Source organism: Leptosomus discolor, chromosome 5 (assembly GCF_034619465.1).
Source record: "Leptosomus discolor isolate bLepDis1 chromosome 5, bLepDis1.hap2, whole genome shotgun sequence".
NCBI lineage: Eukaryota > Metazoa > Chordata > Aves > Leptosomiformes > Leptosomidae > Leptosomus > Leptosomus discolor.
The window spans coordinates 45,019,646-45,035,242 of record NC_141395.1 but is presented as its reverse complement, the minus strand read 5'-3'; the positions used below and the strand labels follow the sequence as shown (position 1 = coordinate 45,035,242).

At 38.3% G+C, this 15,597-nt stretch overlaps 1 protein-coding gene across 2 annotated transcripts in view; it reads right to left on the bottom strand.

Annotated features, from left to right (window-relative positions):
* Window positions 1-14,447, bottom strand: part of SGK3 (serum/glucocorticoid regulated kinase family member 3) — a 31,038-nt gene extending 16,591 nt beyond the window's left edge. For both annotated transcript variants that reach the window (XM_086465029.1, XM_009946437.2), the window contains exons 1-4: window positions 14,357-14,447; window positions 9,419-9,502; window positions 7,360-7,432; window positions 4,475-4,550 (exon numbers count right to left, since the gene is read on the bottom strand). In XM_086465029.1, coding sequence (XP_086321155.1) covers window positions 4,475-4,550; window positions 7,360-7,432; window positions 9,419-9,502; window positions 14,357-14,434 — 311 coding nt within the window. In that variant the 5' untranslated portion in view covers window positions 14,435-14,447. The remainder of the gene's footprint in view (window positions 1-4,474; window positions 4,551-7,359; window positions 7,433-9,418; window positions 9,503-14,356) is intronic.
* Between the last annotated feature and the right edge of the window lie 1,150 nt (window positions 14,448-15,597).

Below are 15,597 nucleotides of genomic sequence, written 5' to 3'. Positions count from 1 at the left end.
TCTGTTTCAGTTACCTGCAGCCTTTCAGGTTTAAAGTACAGCAACAAGACTGTTCACACAATTTCTCACTATCATTTCAGCTTAATTCTTCCCATCTTCTGATCTATTTCAGGGTCTGTCTTGTATCCTGAGTCCCAGGAAGATAAAAATCACTGTGGTTTGATTGTAGTAATATTGGCTCAAAATGCAGCAATTTAAGTTTCAGAATCTTTGGGTATCATAAAATCAAGAATAAAAAGTTATGGTTAATGCTTTTCACTAGACAGAACAACAGAAGCAGATCTCAATTACCTTTCAGCATTTATTATTCCGGACAACTGGCTCATTAAGTAGAGCATGTTGTGATATATCTCAAATAGTTACTATAGTAACTTTGTCCATGACTGAATTCACAGCAGTAAAAAGTAAAAATAAAAAAATAAAATCACAGTAAAAGGCTGCTGTATAGTTGCAGGGTATTCAACAATCTCCACGTACGTGGCAGCCAGAAGCATAACTGACCAATGTCACATTGTGCACATTTGTAATTTTAAATGCACTCCAAAGAAATAGTGATTAAAAATCAAAAGTTTAACGTACCAATTTCTTAGCCAAGACTGCAGCATGTTATGCAAAATGCTATATAGATTGGTAGGACTTTGATGCTGTATTAGTTTACATGTATTAACTCAATATATCTTAAAATACGCTGAAAATATTCCTAAAATAATCTCACATATGCACTTAAAAGGATCAAGAAAACTGTTTAAAAAGGGATGCTTGATATACATTGTACATACACTACCAGCAAAAGTTGGTTTTATGTGGATTTTTAGGATTGACTGGAAAAATTTAGTTTATGTATTATCTCTGAAATCCATGAAGGGGTGTCAAGCTCCGCCTAAATAGAGTTCCTTCTGTGATATTCATTCTGCACTAGCCTTCCTGCAAAAACATATGAAGCGGCACAAAAATTTTGGACACACCCAGAAATACAAACAAGCCCAAAAAGTCACACAAATTTTGAAGCAAAATGGTACAACTAATTGCCAGAGACAGAACCTCAACATTTAAGACACACTTTATTTAAATAATGGTGCCCAGAACCCCCCTCTTCTCCACACACTCAAAAAAAAAAAAACAAAAAACACCCAACCAAAAAAACGCCCAAACCAAAAAACCAAACAACACTGCTACCTTTCTTGCAGAAAGCAAAGGCTAAAAAAGCCATAACATACAGTAACATTTTAAAAGAGCACAATTAATGTAATACAAGGTTTCCTTTCCCCAACATGGACTGCAGGAACTTAGAATCCAGGGGTTTCACATTCATTTTATATTCATCAGGTTTTGAAGCCAGAAAAAGATCAATTCACTCTGATTTTCCTCTAGGGAACAAATGCAGATCCCCACTTTTCACTTAAAGAACTACTAACTCATTTCCCCACAGAGGCTGCAAGGTATTGTCATTCAAGTTCTTCAAGTGTTACGCAATTGTTCTCATTTTCATTAAGGTGATACTTTGGACTATTTAAAAATAACTATGTTATATCTTTAATGCATCCTCTATTATACATTTGGATTAAAAGAGATTTTCTCTGGACATGTTCTGATAAGACAATTAAATGCATTAATTTTTCACTGAATACCTACATTTGAGGAGGTGAGCAGCCCAATTTGAATAGTTGCTCAGTGATTTAGGGGGCCTCACAGTGCTCACAAATAACAAATGCCCAGCTCCTGTTCAGGACATCAGTCAGCAAGGGGGAGGCATTACCAGATCTCTATCGCTTCTGACATTTTTTTTTGCAACATCTGCATTCTATCCATGAGAGCAAGTTCTCTGCAAATACAGTTAGCTGAGTAAATGCAGCTTGAAGCTAGTCCACTTAATTACCAATTCGGTCTAAGCCAACGATCCATCTCGCCCCATATTCCACCTGACAGTGACTGCAGGAAAATCCTTATCAACCATTACAGGGCTAATCACTCTAGCATACTTTAGGTTTTTGTTGGGTTTATTATTGAGCAGGAAGGTTTGGCTTTGCTACAATATTCAACAAACATGTCAGACTCAAGAATAAAGTCCACCGAAGGGGGTGTGGGTGTGGGGCAGGGAAGAGAAAAAGAAAAAAAAAAAAAAAACAAAAAACCAGTGCCACATGTTTCAGAGAATAATGTAAGTATTACCATCTTGGACACATTGAATCTGACATTTGTGCTTTTCAACTCAGCTGTTCAGGTGCCTTCCCATCCAGAAATGAGGGCATCATCATGAACCATCCTTAAGCTTTTAGTGAAACAGTTTTCCTAGGCAGGACTTACAAATACGACATCCTGATACTGGTTTTAATGCTTAAAAGATGCAGTGGAAGGTGGACATCCTTAAAGTTCTGTGAGAACACATAACCCTCTAACCCTTCCTTGTATGTTGTTAACTTTGCATAAGTTATTTTACCTAATATCAAATTTAATTATCACATTAAAGCAAAACAGTCTGAGAAAGCAAGGATGTGGACTATCTGTGAAGACTCAGTCACCACATATTCCTTGATAGTTTCTAGCAGATTTAAAAAAAAAAAAAACCACAAACAACCAAGGTCATAAAGTTTTGGTACTTCTTCACTAATAACATTCATCGGCACATAGAAAAGGTGACAGATTACGTAATTATCAATATGATTCGTTGCAATGGAACACTGCAAAAAGTAAAAGCTCACTCCAGAAAAACCAAGTATGCTGCAGTTATTAACATAAAAACAAAACAGAAATTAATATAAAATTAAATGCTTTTGCACTGAATTGTGAATTAAAGGCTTGCTTTTTCTCCCACATAAATCACTCTTACTTTAAGGGTGGGAAGGAGGAGAACAGCACAAGACAAACTTCAGTCTCTGTTTTGTTTTTATTGTAGAACTATGCCTCAAGCTTTTTATTTAACATACTTTCAACAGCACCAAAACACTTTATAATACCTATTTTTTAATATTGGTTTAAGCTAGTTTTATTGGATCAGACAGGCTAAAGGTGCCACGTTAAAGAATATAGATTCAGCTACAGATGCGTATGAACATACACCAATTTTAAAAGATCACAACATTTAAGAAGGCAAGTGGATTTGAGGTTGGGCTTTTTTTTTTTTTTTTTTAAGCACACAATTTTATGATGTGGATAGAAAAAGGAAAGTACCATTTTACCTTTGGAGAACAAATACAGTACATTTTGAGACAAAATACCTGGTACTTGGACATACTGACAACCGAACAGGGGAGGGAGACTGTGCTAAATAAACCCAGTGTCCTTTCCTAATGTAATAAAATAGATTAGCTTTCAATAATTAGTTACTTTGAAGTGCCTTCTGTTCTTTCCCAGAGAAGAACACTACTACAACCACAAACCTCACAATATTTGTTCTAGGGGAAAACTATTCCACTGTAAAGACTTTGTTTTGAAATTTTTTCCACTTATCACAAGGAAGTATATATAAATGCTCTTTTTTTCAAAAAAAAAAAAAAAAGAAAAAGAAAAAAGAAAGGAAGTACATATTTCAGGTTAATAGGGCATTAAAAAGTTCCTTTGTTGGAAAAAAAAAAATTTGACTGCAAACTGCAGCATTATTCTGTTATTTTTCCTGTGGGAAGCTGTTAGTTTTACAGGTTGTACAGATAGGCTAATTAAACAAAGCCGATGTATTAAAGACATTCACTCAACACTAAAGCCAAACATAGAGCTTAAACATTTTACTAGTTCAAGCAACACAGAAAGCTGCATGGATTTAGTTTAAACTGATTAGGTATAGATTTAAACTGAAAGAAAAATGCAGTTGACCCCCCAAATCAGTTCACACACGGAAGTGTTATCCTCCAGATTTAATTGGAGCTGGCTCCAGCATACCACTGTCTCTCATTCATCACTGTCCCATTCACGGAAGCTAACATGCCTGCAGTTCTTCTGATGGAACAGTTTATGTGCAAGCTTATTCATTTGCTTTAGGCAAGTCAGCTTGGTTATCCCAAACCCAAAACCATAAGCAAGCTCATTAAGCTACGTGGTTAACATGCTTAAAACAAGTTCTGGAGGCGTACTGTAGAGCACGAACCGCTCTAACAAAAGGGTGCAGGCAGTGACTTACTCCCAGCAACGCAGCAGCAAGTGACAGCAGAGTTCTCAAACGGTACAGCCATTGGCAAAACAAATATCTGCCCTACAGCGACCAAGTTTACACTGCAATCTGCATCCCTTGAATTCAGATCAGTTAATTGCCTGCAAGTTTATTTATAGATCAGTTTTCAGAAAACAGAAACCTTTTTATACCATTCAGTCTATAGATTTTTCCTGAAGGTATGAATGGCCATATTATAGTTTATTTATTATGCTTATAAGCACTGAACAGGTAAAATACATTTTCTGGTTAAAAGCACTTAACTTGCAATTTTATATTTGACATCTCATGTCTTTTAAACAGTCCTTTCAAAATAGAAATGAAACTACTTACTGGTTGCATAGCTCTGGCTGTCTAACTAAATTTTGAATGAATTCATTCAGTCCTGCTCTTCTCTGTTTAATAAAATCTGGAAAAAAATAGATAGATTTATTAGAATAATCAGTCACCTTGCAAAAAAGACTTCTTTTCAAATTTACTTTTTTTAAGACTTAAACAGCAGTTAAAAAGAGATTGTTTCGCAACTGGTTCAGAACAGGGTTGGTTCTACATATGAAAATCACTAGCTTAAAACATTCAAGTGAGGTGAGAGAACAAATATGTTTCTCCGCAGCACTAGAAAATGTAGAAAGCCGGGTAGGTTAGAAGTGCACTGAAGTGCTTCAAGAACAGCATGTAACCACCATGGGCTAACTTGGGCAGTCTTCATTGCACAGGGGAGCCCTTCAGGACCTGATTCCGCTCTAAAAAAAAACACAATACGCAAAACTTATCCATTGCACAAGTCAAGTTTTTACATAAGCAGTCCCACCAAACAGCGTATTTCCATAATGTATGTGTGGCAGCGGGAAAGTTGCACAATTCATCCTGCTAGCAAGCACTGAGATGTAACCGTTAAAGATAACTAAATAAAATGCTTTTGTTTCCATTTTGGACATCATCTCTAATATTAAAAAAAAATCCTCAGAATCTCCACCCTCCTCCAAAGCTTAAGACACATTAACTTTTCTTTAGCACTATGGAAAGATATACACATGAAATAAAGTGTAAACCAGAGTAATCTTATCTTTCATTACTCATATCAACAATAATTTGTATGGAAAAAGAATATTCAACTTGTGTACTAACTTTTAAGGTATTCCAATTACCCTGTGACATATAGACTACTGACAACTATTAAAATTTAAAAGTTAAAGCTGTATTTAAAATATTAAGAAAAATGTTCATATTGTTTCAGGGACATAATCCCTAAACACTTGTTAGGATATTTATTAATCCCAAACTACTGACATCAAAACAAGAAGGTAAATTTGCATAAAGATGTTACAGGAGTCACCAACATCAGCAGTTTCTGTCTGGTGGCTGTACAATGCCTCAGCCAGCCACTCTAAGCCTACAGAGCTATCCATGCTGTTGAAGACAAAACACCTGCATCATGATAGTTCAAATATATTCTGTAACTTCCTAGTTCTGTATTCTGATTGGTTTCTATGATTTCCCTCTGCCCCATTTCTGAAGTTAAAACAAGATTAATTTGGAAATAACTTAAGTGACAATAAAAAATGGAGCATTTAGTTTACAATGTAAGTTACGACAGTATTTTTAGTAGATTTTGGAAAAAGGGATATACAAGTTTCACCCTACTGCACTCCAATGCTGCATACCCAAGCATGGATTGGTAGAAGTAAAATACCTTTCCAACATTTGTAAAATATGCAAGTTACTCCAGAAGCCAGCAGAAACATTACATCAAAGCTTCAATAAATCAGTGTTAAGATAAAGAATTATTTAAATGAGCATCATGGCTCCATCTCCACCCTGCCCCCCAGCAAGAAACATCATGAGAACTATGTAGTTTCTCATGCTTCAAGGATTTCAGCATAGTTCATGTAAATGTAAAAGAAGTCTGAGGACTTTGTTTTACATATATAGGTTTCCTAAAGTTGTAGGCTCCCCCCCCCTCCCCCCCCTTTAAACTCCAATTTCCTAAATTTGACTCAAAGAAATCCACCTATACATTTGGCTGTACAGCAGACCAGACTACATTACCAGGTCTTCAGCCCACTCTGAAAACCCCAAGGTCAGAGAAAAGGAAAGAAACCAAACCAAAACAAGAAGTCCCTGTAGACACAACACATGTAGAACTTCTGGCAATCATCTACATCTTCCTGAGAAGTAGACATCAGAGCTTGACACTTGCATTTGATTAATAAAAAAAAAATAGAAGTGTGTTTCATGTCAGGATCCAGCTGATTAACTGGAACTGCCAAAATTTAATTTGTTTGAACCAACTCTTAAAAAACCCAAAAGACCACATCCCAAGAGTTCAAAACCTTTGGATCTATTTGTTCTTCAGCAAAGGACAAAATGAAATGCTTGAAAGAGGTGCAGGAGGAGGTGAAACTACAAACACAGTCTGATCACATCAGCAAGCCAGGGGAGGGTAGGAGGCTCCCAATGACCATCAGGAAAGTCCTTAAGTAAAAATGGCCTAAATGAAGTGTATAAACACACAGAGCAAAGGCCTGGCCTTCCCTTTTTGTCTTTTTATTTATTTATCAGTGGTGCCACCTAGGTTAATTCAATGAACTTTACAAGTGATTTTTCATTAGAATTTTGATGTGGACAGAGCAAGATTAACTGGGATCTATCGCTGCTAACTGGATCACACCATGTTCACATCAGGCAGGCTTCTGTAAGTGGAACAACATAAACAAGCAGTTCATTTACATCTAAACTGTATAAAGAAGCACATTTAGATACATAGAGTTCAAAAGCCTTCAAAGATATACCCTTCAGTTATTCTGTTTTTCAGAAGGGGAAAAGAAAAAAAAAAAAAGTCATACAAAGGAACTTTAAAATTCACTAGGCACATGTTTAGGAGAGGCTGGGTTTGGGGTTTTGCTTTTACGGAAGAGAGATTACACCTGACAGTTCAGAATCTCTCACAATCCTAAACATGGGAGGATTGAGAGGAGCTATAGCCTTCAGCACAAGAGAGGCACTGGGCCACCAAGCAAGACTTTGTTCACGATCACAAGGTAGAATACCTACCTACGCAAGTTCCTGTTCTTGACTGAAGCATGACTAAACTTTGGCTTAGTCACTGTTTTGAGGACTGATGTAAAACTCATCTAAGATAGCTTCTTGTAGGCTGGAATAGATCAATTTGCATATAAAAAAAACCTGACAAAATGAGTAACAAGGTGATAACTTACCAGGATCAAAATTATCTCCAAATATTCTTTTAGCTGGAATCTTCAGGTTCATGGTGGGAAATTGCTTCTTTAGCTGAAAACAAAACACATACAACTGGATTGTGCTTAGACATCTAAGTACCTAGAAATAATTGCATTTTGTTTGTCTTCTGATTAACAGTTTGAACATCTGATCATTAGTAATTCTGCTCCTCTCTGCCACCTTCTCTACTCAAACACTTGGGGAAAAAACTCAAATACTTGGGGGAAAAACCCAAACCCAAAACAAGCTGTACTTGGCTTGTTCGCGCCAGTCACAGCCTTTTAAATTCAAAGGCCATCTCACTTTAGAAAGCTATGGATTATTGCAGCTATCTTCTGGAATATTGCCAAAATAATTTTCCACTTGCCCCAGAAGACAAAAATATAAGCTAGAATTTCAATGTTGGTTTTACTCTCCTCTTTACTTCCTTCCTCCACCAATTCTCTATCTCCCTTGGGTTCATTTTTTTCTTGATTGCTTGCACAGGGGTGTATGCATGAGGTTTAACACAGGCTGGGGATACCGGCCTCTGGGTTTTGCCCAAACAACATTCTTAAAGCTTTGGAAACCACAGGTGGTCTACCCCCAAGTCAAAACCATAAATAGATGAACAGCCTGTTTTTCATGCTGCTGCATTTGATAATTTGATTATATTCTACACTTGATAAACTGATCAGAAGATTGCATAAAACAGCACTGAATTTATTAAAAAAAAACCAAAACCTGACATGAGACAAGCCTTGATTACATTTGCTTCCTCTTCAAGTGCTCTGCTCCAGAAGAGAAATCTTACTCTCGTCCTCTTTAAGAGAGTAGTTTTCTAATAAAGTAGCTGGCAATTGTTCTTTCCTTAGAAACCTCAGTATCTCCTCCTGTTAGCAGCGCAAGGTTTTTGGTGTGCTATACTATATCAATTATACTGAACAGAAACAGGCCTAAATGTCCTCCTGGTTATGCTTCCCCAGCACCCACTTCTACATACACTAGAAAGACCAGTGCTGAACAAGTTTCAGCAGAGCAATGCTCATCTGAATGTCAAGAGAATGTGGCAAAGGGAACAGCACCACCAACACTCATTCTGCAGGTATGGAAAAGGGGATGTTTTGTTTTCAGATCACTTGCAAGTCTATCCCAAGATGCAGGCAAAGTATGGCATGGTGTATCCAGGCTGACTTCAGCTAAGACCCTGTAAGACCGTTCCAAGTTCCCTGCCTCCATTTGTATACCACTGCCACATATAAATCCACGTACGGTGAGGCAGAAGGGGGAAAGCCTGACTGCTACCCACAGGGGCAATGAAGGGGAAATGGAGGCACAGATAAGCAGCTGGTAATCTTTTCTTATGGGGATCACAGAGGAATTATTTCTTCTTTTGTTAAAGCAAAAATTGTGGGCTCTAAACATGAAGAACTGGAGAAAAGTATGGACACAGGACAGATAACAGACTGCACATCTGAGCAAGTATTTGCCCCACTTGCCCACTATGTAAAGGGGGCAAAATCCTCTCCTAGTAACAAACCCAAGTAATCCATACAAGGCTGCTGAAGAGGCCTATTTTATTTGGACCACTGCCACAAAATTTGGCTATGAAACCGCAGGTAGGCATCACCATGGCTGACTTACCAGAAAGTTAAATTAAGAAACAAGGGTTTGTTCATTGCTTTCAGTACTTCAAGGCAAAACACTTGTTTTAAGAGAAATTTATCTATCTAGATCTTTTAAGTTTTGCAGTGATTTTTACCATCACAAACAAATGCATGTCAGATGTTTTGACAAGCAGTAAATTGGAAGGTTCTCTCATTATACTATGATTCCAAGCAACAACAAAAAAAGTGGCAAGTAAGTGAATTTTGAGTTTGAAATTCAAACAAACTGAAGTTTAAAAACCCCACCCTGTCGTTTTCTTTGAACAGGCTCCTATGCTTATTGAACGTTGACTCAAATTCCTCAAGAGGGAATTAACTTAAACCATAACACTGCGAACAAGTGTTACTCTGTGCTATTCCGGCCTGATTTCGTAAATTGCCTTTTGCTTACCGTATTGTAGAGTTTATCAAACTCTGCATACCGTCGGAAGACAAACCATTCATTTCTGCCAACCGAGACCAACACTTTGTAAACCTGTAGTAACAAAGATAAAGTTATTGCAAACAGTCAAGTGTAATAAAACATTCCAGATTTAATCCTGTGATGGAAATAAGGGTAGGTTGTTATATGTACTGTGTAAATATACTTGTTGAGCTACGTATTTCTTACAGCTAACTCACATAGACATCCACACAGATCATTAAAAGAAGAAAAACAGAACAATGAGTCTGGTATTTTACAGAATTTTTTTAAAACACTAGCTAAGCAAAAACTAACACCAAAGCTGATTCAATGGAGCTTCCTAAGTTCATATCCAACAAGAATACCCGGCCATCAGATAGCAGTCCATAAAATTTGCTATGAGATTTGTCAACAACTTGATAACCCATCATAAAGACTAATATTAAACAAGTAAAGCATTTGAACATAGAAGATTGCCTTCACCAAAACCTAAAGAGAAAGCACATATGGAAGGCAGTTATAAAGATAACTGTTCCTTGCAACATCTTGAATACATGTTATAGTTAGTCCTGGCAGATGATGCCATTGTTCAGGGGGGAAAAAAAGCGCTGCTGTGGCCAAAACATAGCACAGGTTACACATAGGCAGCATTGGGAGGCATAGCTGGAACCTGCTGCGCAGTTCTGGCCATTCAAATCCCATGGCAGCAGAGGCCTCCGGTAACTAGACAGACTGTCAGTCCCTGGCTTCATAAATCTGGTTGACCGCTGAGTGTCCAGAAGGCTTCTCCTGTCTCTCATGAAACTAGTTGACCTCCCTTCTCCACCTTCTCGTAGTTTCAGAAGGAGCCTGGCTATTCCTTCAGGGGAGAGGATTAGGCACAGTAAGGAAATGAGCGCAGAAGGCTGCTAATTCCTGATGCAGAAAACTGGACCAATGTCCCAGTCTCCCTTCTGTCCTGCAACAGCAACTTACCTCTCTCTTTAACTCCCTCAGTGGAAGTGGCAGCCACCACCATTGGTTCCTTAGCCCAAGATTCATATTCATGCTATGTTAACTGCTCAACTACACTGCTGTCAGTCTTCCCTGGGGAACACAGGAGGCTGGACAGAAGCACCCAGGAGGACACTGGTAAGACTGATTCTTTAGAAAACCAGCTTTCCCTTACACTGATAAACAAGCGTTAGCATAAAACCTCGCTACACACCTTCTAAAGCCTACCTAGACTGTAAACAGCAAAAGCCTCAGCTGCAAAGACTTAGGTACTGTCCTCCTGAACTAGGTATCTTACACAGCAGTCAAGTCATGCAAATAATGTTCAAACACACGTTGAACGTTCATGTTCACGAACATTCCCCATGTTCACTCCCCATGAATGCATGGCAGATCAATGCCAACAAGCTCAAGACACAGGCCATGGACAACTTCTTGAATTAGCAGGGTAAAATGCATAGACTGCAAAGTGCGAGCAAACATAACTTAGGATACAAGATAATATCCACCTCCTTGGCAACCTCAAAATTAAAACAGTTTTGTTCTCAGTAGCTAGCTGTAGAACAATGACACAGTCAACATTTTTTACACGAGAGCATAAAAAAAACCCGTACGAGGTCATCCAGTTCATAGCATCATCAAAGCTCCGGCATACCCAACAAAGAAGAAACAGCAAGTTCAACAACTATGGAAGTACTGAATGGTTAAGAACACATATGATATCCGCAAAGAGTTTGGTAAAACCCCAAAACATGTCTTTGGTCTGTGTTATGACTCTCAGCTACACCTATGTAATGATTTAGAGAGATGTGCAATACCTGTTTCTAGAAAGGCAGGGAGCAGGAACCCAGCCTTACTTAGATAATAACCTTTTCAAATCAAATTACACAAAGCAAAAACTAGTCTCAAAAAATCCCTATAACATAGATAAGGTGCATCCACACCTTGTAATAACCTTGGATAAATAATGCAAAACTTTGACAAAGGAAAAAGGAAGAAAAAGAAACAGAATTCCTGAAAACATCACCATCACAATCATTACTGTAAATTATATTCCCAGAAGAAGACAGGATAGGGTCCAGCTGTTTCTGAATGTGATACATTTCTTCACAAAAGAAGTAACTGAAATTAAAATGCTTCAAGTCTGTTTTGGTAGTTCATGCTCCTGGATTAAATATTCAGTTTGTACTAAACAAAGATAGGTAAAAAGGTAGGCTGTTTTCCAATTTCAAGAGAGCAAGCACTGAGAAAGCAAGGAAACTATTAAGTGCCAACAAAAAAAAACAACTCCACAATTTCCACAGGGCTGGAGGTTAGTATTACATATCACAGGTCTGAGACAAAGTTTCCAGATCTAATCAAACAGCATCCTTGAAAGAAATTTCTTAATAAGTCTGTGTATGACGGGGGTGTGAAGGGAGATGAGAACTGGTCACAAAAGAAAATTAAGCCTCAGACATCAAACAGCCTAAGGATAAAAGTGAGAAATCCAAACCAAAGCTATCTGGCAAAAGAATGGCCCACTATGCAGCAAGGACAGAATAGCAATTAATATAGCCTAGATATGGTCCAAAACAAGCACACATTTTGCTCTTTTTATGAACAAAGTGAATGCTGAATCTTTGGAAAAAGGCAGGACAGTGAACTAGAATTAGATATAGATAGAAGCTGGTTAGCACAAATCAAGTGGGAGCAAAAATGCTTCCCTCCCAGAATGCCTGAAAAACTGAAACATGAAATTATTTGTCAAGAAAAAATACTGGTAGTAAATATATCACATGTATGCAGTATTTAACAAAACCAAATCAAATATTCAATACAAGGTTAAGAAAATGCTCAGGAGGAATGAAGAGTTCACTTCCAAAGACAAAACTTCCAAAGACAAAACTGGAAAGCTTGACTTCCTTATCAGAATGAGGACTGCACAGAAACACGACTTTTTAAAAATGCTTCATCAGGACAAGTGCGAGGGGAAAGAGAGCTAGTAAAAGCTCAGTTGCACATACTCGTCTTGTTTCCGTGCCAGCATTAAGTGAGCCACTGTAAGGTTTGAGCAAGAATTCAGAGCATTAAGACTCCAGAATAGTCTCAGAAGCAGCAGCGATACATATTGTACGCGACAGTAAGGTGAAGATTATACAAAATGGTCACCTGAAGTCTTCCCTAGCCTTTATCACCTTAACCTCTCCTTTCACCCTAAGGTCCTTAATGCTCCTTATGGAAATGGCACTAACACTGCCACCAGAAACAGACAGCTACACCTACCACAGGTTTGTGAAGAACTGCTTCCCCCTGCTCCCCTCTCTCACTCCCTGCCAAATCCAGTACTGACAGACTCCAGTCGTAATAACACAGCTACAAAAGAGAAGACATGGTAAAAGCACTGACAGACACATGCTGGAATCCACAGTTCCTACCATGAAGTTTAATATGACCCTCACTTCTGGTATGAAATCCTAAAATATATGCGGGAATACCCAAAAGCTTGGTTTTGAAAAGCAGTTCTTGTCGAGCTGCTAATTATTCCCTGATGCAGAAAGCAGAAGCCATCAAGACAAAGTCCACCTCCACACAGCCAAGTTGGGTTGGATGCCTTTTTCGTCCCCTCAACCCTCAATTTCTGAAGTTTCCTACTCTTACTTGTACACCTTTCTAAAGGGCACACCCAAAGCAAGTGCCTTTATGTTGCTACGGCTGTCACACAGATCTTTGGGTAAAATGACCTGGAAACCACAACACTAGTATGTACACACAGAGGGAGGCAAATGTACCACACTGGCACATTTTAACAGCAGGGCTGCCAGCACTGAGGCAATAAAACAAACCTGTTTTGCTCAAGCATAGACTTCCATGAAGTTTTTCCTGCTCATTTGAGTTTCACATGTATGCAGCAGTTTTAGAAAAGCTCTCTTTTGCTTGTTCCCTTTACCAGCACACTCCCTCCCCAAATTATATCTTCATACACTTGTAGAGTCAAACAGCATTATTCTTCTCCAATGAAGGGAGGTGAAGAGGAAAAGCAGACACATAACTCAAAGTAAATGTTTGTTTTGTTGTATTCTTCAGAGAACAACTCAGTCTAAGGCTGTTTGCCTTCCACATCTGAAGAGTGACTAATTCACTCGGGGGGGGTGTGGGAGGAAGCTTAGAAGTTGTTGCAGAAGAGCAATGAAATAATTTGAGCTTTTCAGAGGAAGTATTATGATGCTGTCCTTATATCCTAGCAAAACAAAAATCCATGTCACACTACTATATTTTTCAGTATGCAATGCAAACAGTTTCCCCACAGAACAGAAAGACTTTACTTCCAGAAAGCAAGTCAAATTGGGAGGCCAAAAAAGGAAGAGGGAGAGGAATGACAAGGAGCGGAAATAGACACAGGATAGTGAAAAACTCATAGGCATTAGAATCAGAAAACAGGAAGGAAGACAGAAAAAAGTTCTGTCAAAAATGTGACAGTTTATATAAAATTTATGAAAGTATAATAGGATATATATTTAAAAAATGGCCACTTAGGGAAAATCAAACAAACAAAAAACCTAACCAAACCCTCACTTTACTCCTTTACAAAATAAATGTTTTCATGAAAAATCATGGACGCCAAATCTTAATCTGATTTGGTACCAAAATACTATCCCTGCATTTGGACACTTAGCATTTTATATGAGAAAATGCTGCTATTTGGGAGTAAAAACACCAGAAATTTGTAAAGCCAAATTCTTTTTGCATACCACAACACAGTTAAACAGTGTAAAACATTCACAACTGCTCACACTGGACTATGGCCAGTACTCAGAAGAGCAAGCGAACAGATTTCCATAAACCTGTTGAAAATAATACCAAGCTTACTAGGGAAAAAAAAAAAGAAAGTAGCACTTTAGGCACTAATAGCCTAAGCATTTGCCTACAGTGCTTACACTCTCACATACTTACAGTAAATCTTTTTCTTTTCTCTCGGTGTTCATCAGAGCTGGGAATGCTAACACTTGGGCAGCTTTCTTTGAGATCCATTGTATGTGTTCTTTCAACAAATTTGTTACAGGACCCTGCTTCAGTCGTTGCAATCGTAAGATATCTTCAACGGTATTGATCCGAGATATGCAGCTTTTCTTCAGAAAATGTGAATTCCATCATGTAATCTTAAAGTGAACAGAAAAGGAAAATTAATTACAGGAACACTAAACTCACAGTGCTAAAACCTGTGTGAGAAGACATTTTCCTGGCAGAAAATGCACTTTAATGTTCACATATACAGCCATAATCATCAGGATTTTGCAAACTGCTTCATGCTTGTGGTCCTTTTTTATTTCACTGCAATCACGTTCTCCAAGGACACAAGTGCACCCAAAAAAATCACTGACTTGTGCAGACATACTGGAAACAGATTTGGGCCCCCTACAGACAATACTGTGAAGGAACAAAGACAGAGGACGGAGACATAATTAAAGATGACAACCTGGTATCAGACATCTGAGAAAAGCTACTAACATGTACATTCAGAACAGTTTATGTCAAAAACAAAGGTTTTCAGCTGCATGAATCTGTGCCAGAGGGCATTTCAGATTTGTCAGAACATGCTGAGTGTATTTAATTATCACATCAGAGATTAAAGACAACACGAGAGAAAAAAAAAAGTTTTTCATGTGAATTTGAGAGGGACATAGGTAGCATCATGTGTCTGTCTGCATATTTACCTTCTTTGCCCCCTCTCCCCCCCACACTTGACATACTTTGTGTTTAGCAGAACAGTAAGGTTGTCCATTCCCTTCAGTAGAACAGTTAGCTTCCTTGCAGAACTTGAGAAGGGCACAAGACAAGAGAGAGGAGAAAGCCATCAAAAAGGCAGAGAGCTTAGTATTAACCGGACGCCTCTTCACTCACTGAGGGACAGTATTCTCCACACCTGCCTTGAGCACAAGCAAATTGTTTACGGGACCCCACTGCAAACAACAAGAATAAGAGCAGCCAAAATTAACGCTGCGTAGCTACAACCCTCTGCTCAGGCCTTCACAGCCATCTGAAGTGTTTTAGTGAATGCAGTTCAGCTTTTAGAACACTGTGTGTCTGACCAACTCACAAACATGAGAAACATTTTTTCAAGAGACCTCAGTTCTCTTCAGAACACCCAGAGGAAAAAGGGAGCGCCCAGTTCAACATTTAACTCCCTATTTTCT